This window comes from Marmota flaviventris, chromosome 19, assembly GCF_047511675.1.
Source record: "Marmota flaviventris isolate mMarFla1 chromosome 19, mMarFla1.hap1, whole genome shotgun sequence".
In the NCBI taxonomy this organism is placed as follows: domain Eukaryota; kingdom Metazoa; phylum Chordata; class Mammalia; order Rodentia; family Sciuridae; genus Marmota; species Marmota flaviventris.
Window position 1 is genome coordinate 8,275,263 of NC_092516.1, and position 22,432 is coordinate 8,297,694.

Sequence of the window (22,432 nt, forward strand, 5' to 3'; positions counted from 1 at the left end):
TGTTTTGTACATTCCCACTCCTGTTCTGACAGCATGTGCTGCGTCTCTCTTGGGGTTAAATTGTGTTAATTATTGCTTCATACTTTAAAAGCTAAGAGGCTGATACCTTCAATCTTTATGGAGCAAGATATGAGCTTAGCAGGTGGTTCCGTGAGACACATGTATTGCTATAGCTGAGGCGCTGTGTTTTGGTGTTGGCTAGGTGCAGCTTGGAAGGAGGAGAGGCCGGTGTGGCCTGCGGAGTCAGTGGAGACGTGGGGTCAGCCTCCCCTGTTGAGATGACCCTCCAGATGCGGGCTATAGAAAGTGGCAGGAGGCTCCAGGTTCCTCCTGGCCAACACGCAGGGCTTGACTGCTACACACCGGAGGCCCACCCATCTTGGCAGCCACGCCTGCCATAGCACCTAATAGATGGGGCCCTCTGTGCTGCTCACGCATGGGCTGTCTGGCCCTTGTTGATGCAGAACGACATCTGAAGTGGAAAAACATGCCCAGATGGTCAGCAGCTCTCAGGTCAGAGTTGCCGGGGCAGGGACCGGGGCCAGGGACACAGTGGACCATGTGCCTGGAGGACCGTGAGAAATATCCCCCGGTGGCTGCAGTTGTGTCTGAGATGCTGCCGCAAGTTCTGAGGATGTTAGGGAAGCTTTGGGCCAGCGGATTTGACCATACAGATGAGATAGGCAGATTCCTTGAAAAACACAGCCACCAAAACTGATACAAGAAAAACAGGAAATCTGGATTGCTCCACGTCTGCTAAAGAAATTGAATTTGAAATGAAAAACCATTCCAAAAAGAAAGCCTCAGCCCCAATGGCTTCTCTGGGGAACTCTGTCAAACACGGATGGAGGAAGGAACAGCAGTCCCACGCAGACCCTAGCAGGTGGTGGAGAAGGGACACTTCCTGAGTGGTTTCATGTGGCCGGCGTAACAGTGATAGGAACCCCGATGAGGACGTTACCAAAGGAGGTCAGAGCCCACGCGCTGGTCAGCAGAGGCCCCTCAGGTCTGATGATAGAAGGTGTGCGTTAGCACTTGAACATCACTTACGGCTGGTAGAGCACTGGCCAAGCGTACGTGAGGCTCTGGGTTCTATCCCCAGCACCACAAAAATTTTAAAATAAATATATTAACAAATACATTTTTAAATGTTTTAATAAATTTTTTTTTTATTCATTTATTTTTTTATGTGGTGCTGAGGATTTAACCCAGTGCCTCATACATGCTAGGTAAGCACTCTACCACTGAGCTACAATCCCAGCACTGTGAACAAATACTTTTAAAACTCAATTCATGTCAGGGGACGGGGTTGCGGCTTAGTGGTAGAGCACGCATCTAGCATGTGTGAGGCCCTGGGTTTGATCCTGAGCACCACATAAAATAAATAAAATAAAGGTATTGTGTCCAACTACTTCTAAAAAATAAGTATTTTTTTAAAAAATCAATTCATGTCATTCGCTGTAGTAACAATGAAGAACCATTTTATCAGATCAGCGAAAGATGATGACCCTGACACCCATTCATGATGAAGACTCGGCAGAGTAGTGTGAGGCATGATAAAGGGCATCTGAAAGACCCCCTAATGAACGCTGTCACGTGAACCTGGAAACAGGAAGCACCTATGCCCATGACCACGCTGCCACATCATGTCAGGTTTCTCTACAATGAAATGAGAAGCGCGAGGCACAGCACTGGAAGAGAGTGAAGTGGTCAGTCACAGACCTGAGCGTGTATGGAGAACCCAGCGTGTCTGTGAAGCCACTGCTGAGATGGAGCTGGGAGTTAGGGAGGTCACAGGCTGCAGGTCATTGTGACAGATGGCATCTCCTATACTGTCAAACTTTAGAGAGTAAAATTGTGAACATGCTATCTATACTTGCATCAAAAATCCCTCAGGTACCTCATAATAAATCTGACTAAGAAGGTTTGAGATGTGTGCATTAAAAACTGTGGAGCTTTGCAGATGTGCATTTCAAAAGCCCTGAGGTACTGTGTCCACAGAGCACGAGACTCAGCACTGTGAAGATGTCTGTCTCACCCAACTTTATCTATAGAGGTAAGAAATACCTACCAGACCCTTATGAGCTGCTTTTTCTTTTTGAGAAATTGAAAAACTGATTATAGAAATTTTATGCAATCGGGATCTTGAAAATGGACAGAGTTGGAGGGTTATACTATGTGATTTTATAGCTTATTTTAAAGCTGAAGTACAGTCTTCCTCTAAGCTAGAAACATATCAGTGTAACAGTCCAGAAACAGACCCATACCTCCCCCACTCACGGATATTCAACCCTAAGGCAAGTTGGATCCACAGGAAGGAAGAATGTCTCTGACACTGTGCCGTAGTAAGTGGGTATCTGTGTCTCTGGAAGAATAAAAGAAGCTCAGGCCACTGTTTCAGGAGCTCTCTCAGCACAGAGCTGTTCCTGGGAGGAGTGGGTAGGGCATGGGGTGGGCAGTGGCCATGCCTGTGCAGTCCATGGCAGTCCTAGGATACCCAGGAGCACTCAGCCCTCCCCCAGGAAGATGGGGGACTGGGGTACGGGTTTGGGAGTCAGGTGTGCCTCTGCATCCAGACCTGCATTCCCGGGAGCTGAAACCGGGAGCTGGGTGCAACAGCACAAAGGAAGCTTGCTGGCATGGCTCGCAGGGCCTTTCCTGTACAAGGACACAGATTCCGTCCACCTCTGCCTCAGAACAGGACTGCTTGTGGCTGCAGGGTCCACACTGCCCAACCCGAGCCCCTGGCCTGCAGTCCAGGAAGTGTGCTGCTGAGATGGAGCCTGTTGCTGTGGGCCCCGCAGCTGTTCTGAACAGGACGAACCAGAATTATTTTAAAAGCTGTTTCCATGTTAGAGTGTTCCGCCCCCGAGCACTCTGGGGGATGTTGGGGCCCGGGGGACGTGTTGGGGATCGTAGGCAAGAAAGGTTAGTGAACAGGGTGGAGACACCATTAGCAGAGAAGAGCAAGGAGTTGGCTATGAAACTGAGATGGAAAGAGGCTATGGCTGCCGGCCTCGCTGAGCCAGGGCACCTCTGGGAGGACTGCATGCGTATAAGGAACAGGTGTCAGAGTGCAGCATGACCCCGTGAATGCCACTGCAGCAGCCATGTCCTCGGCACTCCTTGCCTGGCTGTCCTAACTCTGAGATGAGAGCCGTTATCCTGATTTGTCTCATGGCATCAGTGTGAGCAGAACTAAAGAAAAGCTCTTTCTTCTTCACTGTCATTCTGCACAGAGAGCATGGAACAAGCGGACCCCGACTCGGGACCCAGCTGCAGGCCTCCCTCCCCGCAGCCTCTTTGTGCCTCTGACCTCCGGCTGTTGGTCCGCGCCCAGCCCATGGCAGCAGGACTGTTAACCCTCAGCCTCAAGCCCCTACATGCCCAAGCTTTCGGAGCTGACTGGCCGCTCCTCACAGCCCCTCATCAAAGGCTCCCATGTATGGGTGTCAGGTGATTCCTAGAGGGTCTCCAGGATTTAGGGGTGGTGCAGAAAACCCATTCAGAACAGTCTTAGGGATTTCTCTTAGTGCACGCTCCCACCCGAGGGGTTCTCTGGCTGGCCTCATGCTGCCCTTGCACACGAGCATGCCCCTTAGGGGCACAGGTGTAGGCCTCTGTCACTCACACCTTGTTTCCCAAAAGGGAGAGAAGGACAGTGAATGTGAAACCTCTGTTGGCTTGTGAAGTTGAAATCAACATGTGAAGTAGGTGAATTCCCTGGCAGTGGCCTGCTGAGATGCGCAGCTTCCAGGAGAGAAGCCATGTCCAAGGCAGGAGAAGCTCTGCATGGTCTTGCAGATCCTCACTGTGGTGAGAGTCCTTCTTGTTTCCTGCCGGTCAGGCCAGCAGGCTGACAACGGCTGGGGATCGTGTGGAGGCCTTGGTGCAGCCCAGCGTACGGCTCAAGGCCCGGGGCATCCAGGACGTGCATGGCCCTCACTCTGCCCCTGAACTTTCACCAGGGGCAGGTCTTGGCTCCATCTGTGGTGCCTCTGGCTCTGGCAAAGCCAAGCGGCCTTCAAGGGGCTGGTATGGTGCAGCCTGGCCGGGCAGTAGACTCGCCCTGATGCTCATGAGAACGCACGTCCAGGCCTCAGGTCCCTTGGAACACAGAGTGCAGGAGCAGCTATCTTAGATGGAGGCACTGTACTGATTTCCCACGGAAGACTTTGTGCTCACCTGTGGCCTGTGGGTGGCCTGGTCCACTGCAATCAGAGTGCCAGCGGTGCCATCCTGTGCCAGTGCTTTGGTGCCAGGGAGCTCTCGGGGCCTGGGATTTGCCCTATTCAGCTGGACCTGGGGAGTCTGTCTGAGCCAGCACACCCATGGGTCACTTCTGCTTAGCAGCAGTGCCCTCATCCACAGAAGCATGGGACAGGCTGTGGGACACAGGACACCAGGCAGTTGGCAGAAGGCAGAGGTCCCGGTAGCCTGAGCTGGGGTGCCTGCCCCATTCTGCTAGAGGCAGTGTCCGTGTCAGCCCCCACACCTGCTTGCAGGGTTACAGGGAAGCAAAGGCCCCTGGGCAGAGGGGCCATCACCCTGGCGAGGGCTGAGCCAGAGGAACGAGGTGTCCAGAGCCACACTTGAGTCACAGCTTTCCTTCCCGTACATGAGGCTGGAGCATCCCACGTGCAGCGGGAGATTTGAAGCAGGTCTGGGACACATGGACCTCTGAGAGGAGTGCCTGGATGCCCTCCCTGCTCACAGTGAGGCCACAGCATCTTCTGTCAGCCCGGCACACTTCCCAAGCCAAGAGCAGGAGGGTGGAAGGACAACTGTGGGTCGCTTGGCTCCCTTTGGGTTGGCCCTGCTGTGGGCTGCCTGGGGCTCAAAGCGGGCTTTGTGCCTTTGACACTCACTCTGGAAGGAAGACCCCTGGGGCCCTGGTGTCTGCAGTGCAGGAGGAGGGGATGGGAGGAGCACCATTATCCTCTGCTCCAGCAGGAAGAGTTCAGATTTTTAAGTGTCTCATATCTGCTTAGCATTTGAATGACATTTTAATTATTTTGTTTTTTTCTCCTTTTCCTGGTTTGAATCTCCAAAGAGTCCTGCTCCTAGGTTCTGAAGGGATGGGGGGGCTCCCCAGGCTCATGGTGTCAAAGGTAGTGGCTGTGCTTCCCTGCTGGTGGACACGTTCACCAGAAGCCAGTGGAGCCACCCCCGTGGGTGCAGGTAGGGCCTCCTACAGCAGGCTGGCCCAAGTCCTGGTCAGCCAGACACACCTGACAAGGCAGAGGTGCCCCGTGAACGTGACCCTGGGCATGCCAGGCAGGAGTTCCTTCTGGACACCATCCGCATCCCCGGTGCTTTGTGGTCCAAGCACACCAGTTTCCAAAGACTCCGCTTGACCAGGCAACTCCTCCTATGTGCATGGCAGTGCCCCAGGACACGGCAGGCAGACTTCCACACTGCACGTGGCTCCCCTGCAGTGTCGAGAGCCGGCCAGGGTCTCTAAGACCTTGGAGACTCTCAGTGCTGACCCAGGAGGTGGCTCCTCCAGCTTCACAGCTGAGAGGTCCTACAGGTGCCAGGGGGTCTGTCCTGCCCAGCTCCCTGCGATCGCTTGTCTCTGTCCCCTAGGTGTTGGGGATACCCACACACTCCTCCAGGGGCCAGACCACAGCTCCTCGTGGCCACAGCCCTTCCTGGCACTCCCACTCAGCCGTCCTCTGCACTCCACGTTCCATGCAACCCGCCTGCGCATGGCCCTGCTCCTGGCCAGTCTCCCTGCCTGGATGACAGCAGAAGCTGTGGTCTTTGCCAACCAGAGTAGCTAGGGAACCACTGACTGTGCACTACCCCTGCTGTCCCCATGTTCTTCCCATGTGAGAATTGGTTGTGTTGACTGGGACCCACCCCCCAAATGCTGACTCATGTAGCTGGGATAATGTTCTGCAGGGGTCATTACAGTGTGCCATTGGCTGGTTTGGTAAGCAAGCTTGTCAGCTGAAGGCCTTAGATGGTGGTCCCAGCCCCTTCCCCGAGGTCTGACTGCCCTTCCTTATGGTTAGCTAGCCCCCTGTGCCTTCAGTGACAATCTGGTTGTCTCTCTCGTCTCCCTGCCTGCACACCAGGTCTGGGTTCCCTGGGCACCTCCTGCCTTCCCATCTTGGCCTTTCCCTATCCTCTCTGCTACAGACACACTAGCCCTTACCAAACCTCCTGCCCACTGCCTGGTCAGCTGTACTGCACTCGGTCTTTCCTTGCATGGCAGCCCCCAGCTCTCAGGGCTGCCCCTCTCCTCAGGCCATCCCTTCAATCCATCCACTTGCAGGCTCGCCTCCTGTGTGAACTGAATGTTAGTATGTCCCCAAATTCATGTGTCCAGTTCTGACCCCTTGTGTGTGGTAATGTTAATACCTTCCAACACCTCTGCAAGGGGAGCCCTCATGAAGGGGATTAGTGTCCTAACAAAAGGATCACCACAGAGACCCTTCATCTTCTTTCCTCCACATGGGGCATAACAAGAGGTTATTGACCAGCTGCAAGTGAGCCCTTATCAGAACAAACCATGCTAGTTGACTTTCAGCCTCCAGATTCTGAGAAATAAATCTCTGTTGATAAGCCACCCGCACTTTGTCATAGCAGGCAGAGGCACCTGCTCCAGGCCTTTCTTCTCTGCACCTTTGATGTGCCTGCCCATTCCACCTCTGCTGGGATATGATCATCTTTGTGCCCAGCTAGACCTCACAAGAACTCTGAATGAATGATGGATGGATTGTGGATGGATGATGGTTGGATGGAATGATGATGGATGAGTTAATGGATGATGGGAAGATGGATGTGTAATAGATGACAGATAGATGAGTGAGTGAGTAATGGATGGGCAAATACGTGGAATGATGGATGAGTAGATGGACAGTGGGTGGGGGGGTGATGGGTAGATAGACAGATGAATGACCTATAGATGAAAGAATGAGTGTATGGATCAGGAATGAATGATGGGTAAATGGATACTGGATGAGTGGGTGATGGCAGAAGGGTAGATGGTTGAAGGATAGGTGGATGAGTAGGTGTTGGATGATGGGATTGACAGATGAGGGATAGATGATACTTGGATTATGAGTGGATGTTTCAATAGGTGAACGGATGGTGGATAGATGATAGATTCACCGACAATAGGTAGATAGATGATGGATGGGTGGATAAGTGGGTATTGAATGTTGATGGATGATGGATGCATGGTTTATATAGATGGTGGCTGGATATGAATGCATGCACAAAGGGTGGGTAGATGATGGATAGGTGGTTGAGTGGATGTTGGATGGGTGGTGGATAGATTATTGGTGGATGAATGATCGATGAACAATGGATATATGGATGATGGGTGAGTGGGTGCTGAATGGGTGAATGGAAGGTGGATAGACAATGGATAGGTGAGTGATGTATTATGAAGCATGGACATTTGGTGTATGGATGATGGACAAGTTGATGAGAAGATGCTGGCTATGTGGATGGATGTGCAAGGGATGGATGCATGAATGATGGTTGATGTATTGATGGATGCATGAATGAAGGGTGGATGGATGAGTGATGAGTGGTGGATAAATGATGGATGGAAAATGGGTAGGTAGATGGTAGATGATGGGTGGGTGGATGGTGGGAAAATGATGGACAAATGGTGAGTGGATGAGTGGATATTGGATTGCTGGTGGCTAGATAATGGATCATGGATGCATGGGTGATAGTAGATAGATTATGGATAAGTGGGTGAGTAGGTGTTAGATGGGTGATTAGATGGTGGGTGAATGATGTCTGATGGATAAATAATGGATGTGTGGATGATGGATGGATGGATGAGGAATGGGTAGATGGTATTTGATAGATGATGGATGGTAGTTACATGATCATGGATGATAGATGCATACATAATGGGTGGATGAATAGATGGATGATGGATCAATGGTGGGTTCCTCGTTTACAGATGAATGAAGGGATGATTATGAGTACTGGATGTTGGAATGGTAGATGAGGGATGGGTGAATGAGTTAGTGTTAGATGATGGAGAGATGATGGAGGAGTAATGGATGAGGAGTGGATGATTGATGGATTGATGGGTGCATGGATGATGAGTGGATGGATGTGTGGATGAATGGATGGTGGATAGATGATGGATGTGTGGATGAATGGATGATCGATGGATGATGGATGTGTGCATGAATGGATGGTGTATAGATGATGGATGTATGGATGGTGGATGTGGGGATAATGGATGATGGGTGAGTGGGTGTTGCTTGGGTGGTGTTATGGTTTGGATATTAGGTGTCTCCCAAAAGCTCATGTATGAGACGATGCAAGAAGGTTTAGAGGGGAAATGACTGGCTTATGAGAGCCTTAACCCAATCAGTGAATTAATCCCCTTACAGGTAGTAACTGAGTGGTGACTACAGACTGGTAGGGTATGGCTGGAGGAGGTGTGTCCTTGGGGACTGACGCTGCTTGCTGTCTTGCCTCTGCAGGGCCTGATCAAGATTCGTGGTGACCAGTGCTGGCGAGACCTCACTTGCCTGGACTTCCACTACGAGGTGAGCAGCTGGGCCTGTCCTCGAGGGGTGCCAGTCCCCATTCACTGAGGACATCCCTGCTCCCGGATCTCTAGGGTGGATCACGAGGCAGTGTGCAGAGTGTCATGTGCCTGCCAGCTGGTAGACAGGTGTTTGACCTACCCCTGGCTGCAGGTCCAGCTGTCTGGCTTTCCTCACCCTCTGGGGTGGCAGCTCCCCCAGCTGTGCCCTTCCCTGGGTGCACCTCTATCACCCAAGCAGGTGACTGCTGCTCTGTTTGGGTCCCTGGAGGCTGTACCAGGCCTCGGCCCAGGGCTCCGACTCACCCAGCCGTCCCATCCTACCAGGTCTGGTGCTCGTGTGTGGGTGGGCACGGGGATAATCAGGGTGCCACAGGAGACCGCGGTGTATCCTGTCCTGCAGGGCTGTCCTCCATGCCTCTGCCCTACTGCCACAGCTCTGAGGCTCACTGCTGGAGCTTTCTGTCAAGCTCGAGCCTGGCCTCCTGAGTACAGGGTGCTGCTGCTCCGGTATGCTGTGCGTCAATCCCGGGGTCCTAGTGTCTGCTGGCTGGGCACATGGACATCAGCATTTGTGCTGGGTTTGATCAGCATGCCTTGAGTTTATTTTTTAAGGCTTCGAGCCCGGTCAGGTCCTCCAGAAGACCTGACCTGCCTTATCAAGGGTCCCGCGAGCACCTCTATGCCAGGGTGGGATGCCAGAGAAGAAATATCTCGGCCTCGCCCATGATGGGGAGCAGGCTGCCTGCTGAATGGCCTCAGTTGGCACCCCTGCCCTGAGGACAAGGCCCAGAGACCTCAACCTGAGCAGTGAAGCCCAGGCTGGCCTGTCCCTCAGGGTCCAGAACCAGCATGGCAGTCTCTCAGCGAGGCTTTCCTACACTCAAGCATGGGCCAGTGGCAGCAGGTGCTGTGGACATGGGGCGTCTGCAGGTCAGGGTTGGCAAACCTGGGAACTGTCGGGATGCCACTGCAGTAGAAGCAGGTACACCAGCCAGGCCCTGCCAGAGAGCCCAGGGCGTGCTCCTGCACCCAGGACATGCACTCCAAAGAACACCTGCATTCTGCAGCCAGGGCTCTTGTCCACTTACCTGGTTGTGCACTCCACTGTACATGTGGGACTCATCTCTGAAACAGCGAGGATCCCCGCCCCTCCCCAGGACCCAATTGGCCAGGATGCATGCGTGGGGGCAGGCTCTCTGTGGGACAGGGTCACGTCCATGGAAGCCCTGTGGTCACTGCTGCACTTAGTGCAGGAGGGTTGGGAGAGAAGACTGAAAATCTGTCAGGGCTGCTTTGAACCTGCCAGAGGCCTGGGGTGAAGGGAGCCCCTTCCCCGCGCGGGTCAGCCATGCTGCTCTGGGGTCCTGCCATGCCAGCCACCAGCTCTCCTGGCCCAGGCTAGGCCCTGTGATGCTGGCTGGCCCAGGGGCTCCAGAAGGACAGCCATGGGTCAGTCCCCTGGGTGAGGACTACTGGGGGCCAGTGCTTGTGCCCTCTGTGTGGCTGTTGGCCTGGGGTGCAGGCTGGGTTCTGACCTGTGCTGTCTGCAGAGGGCGTGTCATGGGCCCAGCCCTGGCTAGGGACTAGACTTGGCACAGAAGCATGCCCTGAGGGCTGGCAGAGGGTGCTTGTCCTGACTAAGACTGGGGAAGGGGTCAGCTTTGCAGCTCAGCTGGCCCTGGATGTCAAGCAGGCCTAACTGGCCAGGGTCAGGACCAAGAGGCTGGGCGGGCTCTGAGCACGGACTGCGTCTTGGAGCTCCTTTCCCTCTGGTGGGACCTTGGCTTCCACCTCTTGTCAGTCCAGGTCTCCGCACCCATGGCCCACCCTTTCACAGTGTCTAGTTGTAGAGGGGACAGAGCCTCCGTCTCACCTGCGCCCACCACTTCTGGGGCTCATCCTTTGCAGGGTGCGGCCCCACGTGCTCTGCCCTCCCACGCGGACTTGCTGCCTGTACTAGCTGGGTGCAGGCTGGTGCTGAGCTCAGGGTGTGCTTCTGGGTGTCCCGGTCAGCACTCTGTAACATGCAGTCCTGCTGGCTGTAGCCTCCTGGACCACAGGGTGTTGTGCGTGGGGAGCACCTTGGGTCTGTGGCTACAGCCTGTGGCGTCTGCTCTCCCCAGGAATTGGCCACGCGTGAACGGGGCTGCCAAGGCTGTTGCACGGGACGTGGGTGCTTTTTCCTTTCTAAGCATTTTGGGGAGTGTTTGGTTCTGTTCTCTGACTGTGCCACAGCATCTTCAGACCCTCCAGTCCCCTCCTGTTGGGCCTCTTTGCCGAGGACCCTGTCGCATCCGTGTTTCATGGTGGAGGTTCCCTCTTGTGTTTCCCATGGTGCTCTCTCCACGGCTGTCCTGGGGACTACATCTGCCACGTGCAGTGGGCCCTCTGCGTGACCTGACACCTGCATGGCCTCAGACGTGCAGCACTACACACTTGCCATTGGTGTTGGGTGTCACATGATTGCAACTTCACGTGTGGCGAGTTCAGACTTGTGACCATAGTCCCTGAAGCTCGTCTGTCTCTTGACATGGAAAACGGACTGTAGAGTCGTGAGGAGAGCTGCAGGGAGGCTGCGCTTAGACTGGTGACTGCTCCAAGTGGCTCTGTGTACAGCATGGAGACGCAGGTGCACACCCCTCCTCCACCCTGCAGAAACCAGGGGCTGGTGAGCGGCTTTTACACCTGCCAGCACGTTGGCTGCTTGCAGTCTGTCTTCCCATAGGGTCAGGTCGTGGGGTGCGGGCCAAGGTCCTGCGTCCACGTCTCACTGCCAGTGTCTGCTGCACCGTGCACTGCAATCTTGAGGGCAGGGGCTGCAGCCTATGATCCTGGGGACTCCGGGGTTTGCTGGACCTGGCCAGGAGGCTCGGCTCCATGCTGTGTCAAGTGGGACTGCTCTTTGGGAGGTGGTGGCTCAGTGGGGCCCCATGCCCTGTCTGCCCCGCCTCATGCTGACTGGCCTCCTCCAGACCTCCTGGTGGGCCTTGTGCTGGGAAGTCCCAGAGTGCCCCTCGCCCTGCGGTTTTCCATAGAGGTGAGTCCTGCAGGCAGCCGGAGCTCTAGTGGAGGGGACAGACGCTTGCTCCCCTTAGTGGGTCCCTCGAGCTGGTGGGGCTTGGTGGCTGCCGTGTAGGAAGCAGCACCGAGAGCAGCTCGCATCAAGGCGCCTGCGCTTCCCTGGCGTTTCTGCATCCAGGCCCCATCTGCATGGCTCCGTTCTCCTTCCCTGCGTCTCTACTGCCTTGGGAGGCGCGCAGTGGCCGGGCAGCTCCCGCTCAGGCGAGCACTGTGGAGGCACCCCCAGAGCGGCCTCCCTGGCTGTCCACCCCTCCAGGGCCGGGTTCTGATCCCAGTAGTATCACCATGTTGGGCCTCAAGTGGTGCCCCTGATCTGCTCCTGGAACACAGCCACCCCTGCAATTTGTCCCAAGGTCTCATTTTTTGGTCAGCATGAGCCACCTCCACATGCCCACAACACGTCGGCACCACGGTGCCAGGGAAGAGGTCAGTCACCCCAAAGCAGGCGAGAGCTTGGGCTTCGGGCATAGCCCTGCCTTCAACACGCAGACGCCGACTTCCTGCAAAGGCCTCATACCAGGCCCTGGGCTGGCATGGGGACCGGCTTCCCGGGATTGGTGGTGGTGCCCGGCAAGCAGTACTCACCACGTCAGTGTGTGCGCCTGAGATGAGGCATGGCGTCGCCATCACACTAAATCCCCAAGCGCACTCCGTGGTGGCTGAAGTAGGAAAATGGGGACCAACCATCTGTTCTTTCCCTGCGGGGATGGGCCCTCCAGCTCCCTGGGCTCATGGTTTTCTCCTTAAGATTGTCTCCTTGAGGGCAGATCTGCAACGCAGGACCTGAAGCCTGGGCTGTGCTGTGCACGTCTTGCACCTGGGGATGGCGCCGCGCCTCACCCGGTCGCAAGTGGGCGGCTCTGGCTCCCAGCGCCGGCTCCCACCGCCTGCCTGGGTGCCACTTCAAGGCTGCCGGATCCTCCACAGCTCACAACCAAGCTTCAGTGCAGACAGTGAGGCTTCTGCCCCACGAGGGGTCAGCAGTTGGGGCATTGAGCAGGCCCTCTGTCCGGAGGACCAGAGGCCATGCTCCGTGGAGCCAGCCAGGCTGGGAGGGGTGCATCCTGGAAAACAGACCTCCTTGCCAGGACCGTCGTGGCCAACACTGGCGACATCTCCCTCCCAGACGCAGCCAGGCCAGGGCCACTGGCCGTGGTCAACCTGTACCTGGTGTTTTATTCCATCTCCATTCCCCTCTGAACCTGCAGGGGCCTGGCCTTCCCCAGTCCAGAGCCCCTGCCCCGGCCCCCTGTAGAGTAGCTGTTCTGCCCCACTCACTTGTCCTCCCTACCCCATCTCGCTGGGATTTCCAGTGATCTGTGGAATCCAGAGTCTGTGTCACTGTCCCCATGCTCAGGCAGGTGCATCCCATTCCACCCTCATGTCACTCCTTAAAGGTTCTGTCCACTTGGGACACAACCCCTCAAATCCCCTTCTCCCGTGTGGTGGGGTCAGACACCATAATCCCTGGTCTCTACCACAGCTGCAGAGTGAGCACGTGGGTCCAGGTGGAGCCCTGGTTGGGACGCCCAGTGCTGGTGCAGGAACCCACAGCCAAGGGTTCTGTCCCCAGTGTAGGGCCGTGGGTCACACTGCACAGACCAGGTTGCTTATTTCTGTGGGAAGCATCTTGGAGATGGGCGCCCACCCTCTGGGTGCACCTGCAGAGGGCTGGAGGGCACCCATCTCTCCCCATGGCATGGTTAGGGGAAGAGTCCGCTCTTCTCCCATCTAGCCAGCTGTGGACTTCAACTCAGGTTGGGCAAGTAGCAGGTGCTGCCCACTGGGAGGGCAAACACAGAGCCCAGGAAGTGGGGACAGCCATGGAGGCACTGTGGCCCAAACTGGCAGGGGTTCCTCACACTGAGGCTGGGGTGGCAGGAGCCAGGCCTGATGGGTGTCACTGTTTTAATGTTCTGTGGCCAAGGCCACACCCAGGGGAATGGCACCCAAGAAGACATGGGCATGCTCTTCCGGTCAGTTTTGTTCCTTCTCTGTGTGGATGGCACCCATTGTCTCCTGCTTGCTCAGAGTCACCTGATGTGTGTCGAGGGGCCCCACGCTCTGCACTCCAGCTGCTCCTTGTGCAGCCCCCCAGAGGCCACCTGCCATCTGCCTGTGGCAGGCAGTGAGCCTCCCCAGGCCCCCTTGTGTCCTTCATTTGGGCATACTGGTTCAAAGGAGCTCTTGCAACTAAGAAGTGCATTTTTTGTATTTAGATAGTGACAGTTTTAAAGCAGAGAAGGAGTGTGCTCTGCCTCTCAGGCTGGCCAGGTCAGCTCTGTGTGCAGGGCTGGGGGCGTGCCATCCTAGAGCCCCACCACCTGGATCCACTCGCAGCTCAGTGACTCACAGGCCTCCTTGTCCCTGCAGACCCAGCCAGTGCCCAGCCCCCTGGCCTACTTCCTGCACAGGACGCCCTGGTGGGTGCACCGCTTTGAGGCCCTCAGCAACCACTTCCTAGAGCTCCTGGTACCCTTCTTCCTGTTCCTCGGGCGACGGATGTGCATCCTCCATGGCGTGCTTCAGATCCTGTTCCAGGTGAGTGGCCTCCTGTCCCCTGCACTGGTGCCCTACACAGCTCCTCCCAAGGGGGGACCTGGGGGGTAGAGAGGGACAGGCACACTGGACATGGCATTCCCCATGTTGTCAGGTTTAGCCCTAAAGTTTTTCCTTAAGTTCTAGAAGTTTCCTTTCACATGCACTGTCTGCACCAGGACTGGGATTCCTGGAGCTGGTCCCCTGACATCAGGTGGGTGCCCAGCCCACCCTCTGCCCTCCCAGGCTCCCCGGCAAGGTGCATGACCCCTTCAACCTCCTGGCACCCACACCACCTCTGGACAGGTCTCCTGCAGACGTGTCCACAGAGATTCCACAGAGAGCTGCGCGGCCGTGGGCACAGTGGGTCTCCCTCTGTGCGTTGGTGTGTGTGGGGGTCCAGGCCCCTCCCACCTCTGCCCGCAGGCTGCGGTGGGCCTTGGTGCCTCGTCTCCCATGAGACGAGCTCTGGAGGATGCTGTGGTGTGAGGGGCAGTGTGTTTGGCTCTCAGGGAACTGCCCCTGGCCAGAGCAGCATCCCCTCCCACCACTGGCCAGCAGGAGCCCAGGTGGCACATGCTTCGTGGGTCCTTGTGTCACCATGCTGGGGCAAGAGCAGCTCCTTGTAGTGGGTTGAGTTCCTTGAGGGCCAGCAGTGTCCAGGGAACCAACTGGGGAGGGCTGTCCCAGCCAATAGTACACATCTGCCTGCAGAGCCTGGGGTGACCTTGTGGTCAGTGCGTCCTTGGGCTTAGTATAAGCTCACCTTAGATTTCAGGTGGCTTCCACCCAGGTTCTTCCTCCATCACTCGGGCTTGGGACCTACTGTCGGCCCCTGGCAGCCACGGCTGCCCCAGGACCCTGCCCTGGGCCTGGCCTGCTTCCCTCCTGGTGTGCGGGGCCACATGTCGTCTGTGGGTTGTGAGGCTGCCTGCATCGCGGCAGGCTGCTCTGCTCAGCCTGGAGTCTGGTTTGGCTGACGACGAGGGGCCGGCTTGTCCCCGAGTCTGCCCAGGTGCTGAGGTGCAGCCCGAGTCACGCATGCTTGAGCATGTTCCTGGGTCTGTGGACTTGGTGTGGCTTGCATCCCAGCCTGGCCACGTGTGTCTGCTGTCCACTCAACTGTCCGTGGTCCCCCCCCAGCCTGGTGGGCAGTGCCACAGGGTGCTTTACACACACTGGACATGCAGAGATGTTCCCTCCTTGAGGCAGCTTCAGGGTTGGTATTATCCTGGGAATAAGGCTGTTTTCAAACTTACTGCCCCCAAAGAAGGCCATAACGCTCTCAGCTCCCGAGTCTGGACCTACGGCCTCTTTTCCCCTCATCCCCTATTCTCTGGGGAGCAGGTCATGTTTAACCAGAGCTGGCCAGAGGCCCTGCACAGTGCCTGGCTCGAACATTCACCCTGTCCCTGGAGTCGCCTGCTCTCAGTGTCCCTCAGCCGCTTCACATTGCTCTTAAGACCTCTCTTGGAGCAGTTTTTGGTTCATGGAAAGCCGCAGAGACTGCAGAGGCTCCCTATGCACCCCCCAGCCCCCACATTAGCTCAGACTCAGCGCCCACTCAGGGCCGCCCTTGCTGTGCTCTGTGGGCTTAGACAAACACAAGGTGACGTGCCTCTCAGAGGGCACAGTGCCCTGAGACCTGCATTCTGTCCGTTGTCTTCCACCACTCCAACCTGCATCTTTTCCTGTCCCCATATTTGCCTTTTCCAAAAGTTCGTGGGGCTGGGTCACATAAGGTGCCGCCCTGCCAGGCTGCCAATCTGGTGGGCCCTAAGGTCCCTGAGTGGGGAGAGGCCCCTCCACAAGGGCTCTGGTGGTACTTTAGAAGTCCTGGTCCAAGCGCTCGCCTCCTTTCCAGGCCTGCAGGTCCAGGTGCATCCCTGGCAGATGCAGACAGGAAACTGCTGGGCCAGTCCTGGGTGCCTCTGTGGCCTCTGCTCCCTCCCATGGCTCACCGTGCACCTCTAAAGCAGCCAGAGTGCACTGCGGCCCGGGCAGTGTGCAAGTGGCCTTCCCATGTCTCTAGGGCCACAGTGAGGTCACAAGGCAGGCTCCTCCCAGGAAGCAAGTGGGCATAGGCAGGCTGGACACCAGCCTTCTGGGATTCCCCCAAGCGAGGGATGGGACCCCTGGCCTGAGGGATCTGCTGTACAGTCGGAGCAGGAGAAGTTGAAACTGGGCAAGTTCCGCCACCCGCCCTCAAGGAGGCAGAGACTCAGAGGAAGCCAGGGCTCTCAAGTGCCATCCTAGCTGGAGGAAATGGCCTCCTGTAGCCGCGGACAAGCAGAGGAGGCTGCTTCCTCCCAGCTACCATCCCAGACCAGGCCAACCCCAGAAGGCATGAGGTGGAGTGGGTGCTTCCCAGGGCATCCCTCCCACGACACCCCAAAGGGCTCAGCTTGAAGTCAGGCCCACCACCAGCCCTGGACCCTCCCCATGTAGGAGGGGGCTCAGGACTCTGAACAGCCCTCCTGTCACAACCACAGTCCCTGCGTCCCTGGCCCTACCTGTCCACGGGAGGGCACCCAGCACCCAGCAGCTCTGGGACCCTGGTCAGCCCAGGAAGCTGGTAGAGAAACTGCAGATTGGGCAAGTGTGGGGCTGGGCTGCTTGGGCCCAGGGGTTTGGTGACATCATAAACAGAGAATAAGAAGAATTATTTTTGAACTTGGAACCAGGAAAATTAGTTCTCCCAACGGATCCAGGGAGAGCCTTGAATCCACAGTTCCTAAGCTGCAGTCATAGCCACAAAGCCAACGAAACCCTGCTCCCCTGCACGAAGCCTTCGTCACACCCGCATATATGGCCTCAGAGCTCCCACTCCTCACTAGGACTAGGCCGAGACCAAAGTCCAGGAGCGTGGGGCAGGGCCATGGGGAGCTGCCCTGGTCCACTCCCACCAACACAGCACAACTATCGGTCGTTGGGGTGGCACCAGAGCTATCCTGAAGAGGACATGCCTTGGCCCCAGCAGCCTGGATGCCACACCCATGGGCTGGTGGTCACTAGCACCGTCCTCATGAGCTTGTCGTCCTCCTGCTGGACCTACCAGCATGGCATTGGCAGCTCTCCACATTTTCCTCTGGTCAGTCCTGGTCACCTCCTATTACTCTAGCAGGGCCTCAGCCCTACACCACTTCCTCCCAGCAGCCTTGTCCTGAGCAGGGTACCAGCTATTCTCCCCATCTCGGGCTTGGTCAGTGCTGAGCTGTGTCCATCCACAGCTGGACTTCCATGGGGAGGGCTTTGGAAGTGCAGAACGTGAAGGAACCTGCAAGCAGAGCAGGGACAGGCCCCGGGAGCTGGGTGATGGAGACCTCAGCCGTGGGCTGGGCAGACTGCTGGCGGGACCCAGGAAGCCCTGAGCACACCTCAGCAGCCACTGTCCCAGGCTCCAGGCTGGATGCTGGCAACATTGCACCTCAGGGTTGGCACATGGCCCTTGGGCCTGATCCAGGCCAGCTCTTCTGGCATCAGCAGAAGCTGCCTCTGCTGTATCCACTGCAGGATGAGAACCCGGGGCTTGCCCCCTCTGCTGGGGCAGATGCCATCCCAGAGGGTGGCCCTTGGCTACACTCCTCTGGGCCAAGGAAGCTGCCTTCTTTTGAAGCCCAAGAAAGGCCAGAGGCTCCAGGGAGCTCTGAGGGGATGGCCGTCCTGAGCAGGGGTCAGGTGATCAGCACTGCCAGCACAAGGGCTGGGCTGGCTTTCCACGTTTCCCACCCAGCTGCCACCACCCTCGCTGGGCTTGCTGCCCCCTGTGTGGGCTCCACATCCACCTTTAGGCAGTTCTGCACCATAGGGTGGCCTAGTACAGGGCACGGTGGCACACTCCTCTACAGGGCTAAGCAGGAGGGTCACAGGTTCTAGGCCAGCCTGGGCAACTTAGCAAGACCGTGTCTCAAAAAGGTTGGGGACCTAGCTCAGTGGCAGCATGCCCCTAGGCTCAACCCCAACACCAAAGGACAAGAAGGGCCTGGAGCTGACAGCCGGGGTGCACTCTAACTCTGTTCCTTGGGGCGTCCTTCTTGCTGAGCAAGGAAGATGTGGGCAGCTGCAGGGGATGGGCACAGAGGGCAGCGGCGAGTCCTGGAGGCCCTGCCTGACGCTGGCCCAGCCCTTCCCCACAGGTGGTCCTCATCCTCAGTGGGAACCTGAGCTTCCTGAACTGGCTGACTATCGTGCCCAGCCTCAGCTGCTTTGACGACGCCTCTCTGGGATTCCTGTTTCCCTCAGGGCCAGCTGGCCTGAAGGACAGAGCCCTGAAACTGCAGGACGAAGAAGCCCAAGGGGCCCAGTCCCGGCCAAGACACGTAGGTAGGACGCAACAAGGACAGCTGCATGCTGGACAGCCACAGGGCTCCCACACCTCAGAAGGGCAGGGGAGGGCAGTTGGGAAGGCCCCTACTGTATCCCAGGAGCTGGGACAGCCAGACCCCTACAAGGGATTGTGGATAGGAGGCCAGCTGAGGTGTCCCCGGTTCTCCTTGAGCCTGGAGGGCAGCAACCAGGTCTCAGGGGCACAAGCCAAGGGGACACTGCTGCTCCTTGCTAGGCTTGGGAGCCGGCTGACAAGACCTGCCTTCCCTCTGCAGGCTGTGCTGTGCGCCGCGTGGTCAACCTCTCGCTGGGCGTCCTCCTGGCCTGGCTCAGTGTTCCTGTGGTCCTCAACCTGCTGAGCGCCAAGCAGGTCATGAACACCACCTTCGGCTCACTCAGGATCGTCAACAGCTATGGGGCCTTTGGCAGGTACCGCTGGCCCCATACTGGCCCCTCCACTCTGGGCCCAGGCTGGTGGGAGTTGGAGTCCCCAGCACCTCAGGTGGATGGAGAGCCCATACCCCACATGGCACAGAAGTGCTGCAGACCCACGGGCCCTGCCTCTGCCTTCCCACAGCATCACCAAGGAGCGGACAGAGGTGATCCTGCAGGGCACAGCGAGTCCCAACGCCAGTGCCCCTGATGCTGTGTGGGAGGACTATGAATTCAAGTGCAAGCCCGGTGATCCCTGGAGGCGGCCATGCCTGATCACCCCCTACCACTACCGCCTGGACTGGCTCATGTGGTTTGCGGCCTTCCAGGTGAGGGAGTGCTGCCCCACCTCTCCCTCCCTCCCAGGCATGCCCTGGGTGCTTGCAACAGACCACTGTTCTGGCTTTGCTGTGGGGTACCAGTGTTGACAGTGACATAGGCCCAGGGCCCTTGGCCCTCCTCCTGCTGAGCCTTCCCAGTGCCATCCTACTGGAGGAAATGGCCTCAGCAGGGTAAGGCTAGGGGGCAGGTGGCTGGGAGGGGGCAGAAGTATACACAGACAAGTGACCCTCAGGCCAGCAGGCAGCCCACATGCAATAGACCCTTAGTGACAGTGCTAAGAATGGCTGGAGAGGTGGAGGCACAGCCTGCACCCCAGACTCACGAGCACCATCCCTGCAGACCTACGAGCACAATGAGTGGATCCTGCAGCTGGCCGGCAAGCTGCTAGTCAACGACGCCCAGGCCCTGTCCTTGCTCGCCTCCAACCCCTTTGAGGGCAGGCCACCGCCCAGGTAAGCCCCTCCTGGCCTTGCCTGGGCTTGACCTCACGGGCCTCAGGCCATCTGGGAAGAAAAAACCTGCCCGCAGGGCCTCTGGCCCACACCAGCCCTCTGCCCAAAGGGACCTGTCTGGCTCCCGCTCCAGCAGAGGTCTGCACAGTGACACGGTGGCAGCCCAGGAGCTATCCTCTTAGGGTAAGGGATTCACTGGAGCCATGGACGGCCGCCAAGCCCAGCTTTCCAGAGACCCCGCAGCCTCCCACACTGGGGTCTGAGTGGGAGCTGTGATGTGTGTGGAGCCAGGGAGCAGCCAGGGACGAGGGACAGCGCAGTCCCAGCTGGCCGTCCATTCTGACAGAAGATGCTCCTGTTTCCCCTCAAGAAGCCTCAGGGCAGCTGCACCGTGGAGCTGCCCACAGCTGGCCAGGCAGCAGGAGGGTCTACAGAGGCGGCAGCAGCTGCGCCGTCTGGCAGCCCAAGCAGGGGGCCCCTGGCCAACTGAGGCTTCTGGAAGCCCTCCCCGCACTGCCCAGCAGACCTGGACCAGCACAAGCCCCCAATGCCATCGGTCCCCCGGTTTGCCTGTGGCCAGGCCTCTCTGGTCCAGGAGCTGTGTCCCTCCAGACTTGAGGCAGGTTTCTCTGACCCTCTGGCCAGGCTCCCACCTGGGCTTATGCCATCCCAGCAAGGCTGTGCAAGGCCACTGAGCTGTCGCAGCCCGTGTGCCGAAGGCCTGAAAACCAGAGGCGGTGGTGGTCTCCAGTGGAGGCTGGGCACCTGGAGGTGCCAGACCCAGCCTGTCCCTGCTGTGCGTTGGCAGCGGGCTCACTTCTAGGGGAACATTGAACATGGCTACAGAGCATGCGCCCCACTGCCTGATCCTCCTGACGAGGGAGTGGACACTTCCCTGTTCCCAAGGACAGCTGAAAGCTCTGGATGCTGCAGACACAAACGGTGGCCCTGAAGCAGGGAGGGTGGCAGGCCCCCAGCCACAGCCCTGAGGCAGAGGCTCCTGGGTTTTCTTTCTGCCTCAATAAAGATGCGCAACTCAGAGCTGCCTGCCAGCCAATAGCCAGAAGGTGCAAGGAAAGCTGCCTCCGTCCCCAGGGCAAGGAGCAGCCATCAGGCAAGACAATCACAGAATGACACCACTGCAGAGCAGTTGCCCTGCCCCAGAACCATGTGGGCCTGGCTGCATTCTGAACATGGAGCCCCTGCCCACGAGCTGTCAGAGGCTGCCCAGCAATGGGGGACACACCCCAGTGGGCAGTGAGACCATGTGGGCCCCTCCCAGAATGTAGGAGGTGACTCCTAGTAGAGCCAGGGGCCTGGTGCCGGGCACATGACCACTGCCTCCCAGTGTGACCTGAGGCTTGGCCCCTCCAGCAGATCCAGAGCAGGAGGTAAGGGAGATCAGGGACCTCGTGGCATCCACAGGAGAGCCAGCAAGATGTCGACTGGAGATGTGCCCTTCTGCAGACAAGAGGTCTGGGCAGCTGCCGTGCAGGTCCTTCAACCACTCACAACACACATAGTCCAGCGGTCTCTGGGGAGGAGAGTCAGGACCACTGTGCAGACTCCACTGCGGGTCTCAATGCCTCCCGCTGCAGAGACATGCCTGCCATGCCTGGAGAGCACGTCGCTGCCACATGGCGGAGTCCAGTGTGGGGAAGGGTGTCAAGGAGCTGTAGTTGCAGTCCAGAGCACCAACAGCCTGAAGGACAGTGCAGACCAGGAGGACCGTCGCCTGCACAGAGCACGCACACCAGAGCCGAGGGACCACAGCCGCAGCAGGGGTGACCTCAGTGGACAGCACGCCAAGGAGGGGAGTCACCACAGCCACCAGCGCTGCCAGTAGCCGGCTGGGTCAGGGCACGGCACCCACAGGGCTCGCCAGGCATGGGGCTCACCAGGTCTTGGCCCCATGCTGGCTCGTGCCTTTCCACATGGCCCCTGCGAAGCTCCTACGGCTCCAGGGCCAAATGCCAAGAGGAGGACAGAGAGCACACAGCTGCCAGCCTGCCCCACCTTCCTAGAGCCACACCCCTTCTCAGGGACACTGAGATCATCATCGCTGTGCAGGCCAAAGCACAGAGGAGCCCCCTTCCCCGGGACATAGCGTGTCCGCCATCCTGTGGCCCAGGGCACACAAGGGCCCTGAGCCACTAGAGGCTCAGGGTGGGGCCTCCCTCTGTGCAGGCTCTGTGCATGGGCGGCCTAGGCGGGCAGGCATAGGGGCCACTGGGGGACTGACCTGCTGTTCCTGTCCCCACAGGTGGATCCGAGCAGAGCACTGGCGGTACAAGTTCAGCCTTCCTGGGGGCAAGCACGCCGCAGAGGGCAAGTGGTGGGTGCGCAGGAGGCTCGGCCCCTACTTCCCCGCAGTCCGCCTCGAGGACCTGGAGGGCTACTTCAGGAAGCAGGACTAGCCTCTCTAGGCAAAGCCACAATAAAGGCCCACGGACAGGCGCTGCTGTGTGATTCCCTGGTGCCCATTGCCCCTTTCCAGGAGGGTGACCCCTGGTCTCCCACAGGGCAGCCTGGCACCAGGCCTCCAAGTACTGTACCTGCCCATCCTCTTGCCCTCACAGGGGACAGCTGCCCAAGCTCAGGAGCAGCCCCGCCCAGGGAACCGTGCCCACACAGGAGGGGACTAGGCCTGCAGCCCACCTAGATGGGCCCACCTCTATTATCTCAAACTCATCACAGTCTACACCTGTACCCCACATCCTCCCCA

The 22,432-nt window shown here is 57.9% G+C and overlaps 1 protein-coding gene across 1 annotated transcript in view; it reads left to right on the forward strand.

Annotated features, from left to right (window-relative positions):
- Lmf1 (lipase maturation factor 1) overlaps nucleotides 1–22,196 on the forward strand; it is a 61,127-nt gene extending 38,931 nt beyond the window's left edge. The window contains exons 5-11 of the mRNA XM_027940798.3: nucleotides 8,469–8,534; nucleotides 13,991–14,158; nucleotides 18,292–18,478; nucleotides 18,757–18,910; nucleotides 19,059–19,242; nucleotides 19,595–19,707; nucleotides 21,971–22,196. Of these exons, the coding sequence (XP_027796599.2) occupies nucleotides 8,469–8,534; nucleotides 13,991–14,158; nucleotides 18,292–18,478; nucleotides 18,757–18,910; nucleotides 19,059–19,242; nucleotides 19,595–19,707; nucleotides 21,971–22,124 (1,026 nt within the window). The 3' untranslated portion in view covers nucleotides 22,125–22,196. The remainder of the gene's footprint in view (nucleotides 1–8,468; nucleotides 8,535–13,990; nucleotides 14,159–18,291; nucleotides 18,479–18,756; nucleotides 18,911–19,058; nucleotides 19,243–19,594; nucleotides 19,708–21,970) is intronic.
- Nucleotides 22,197–22,432: the final 236 nt, after the last annotated feature.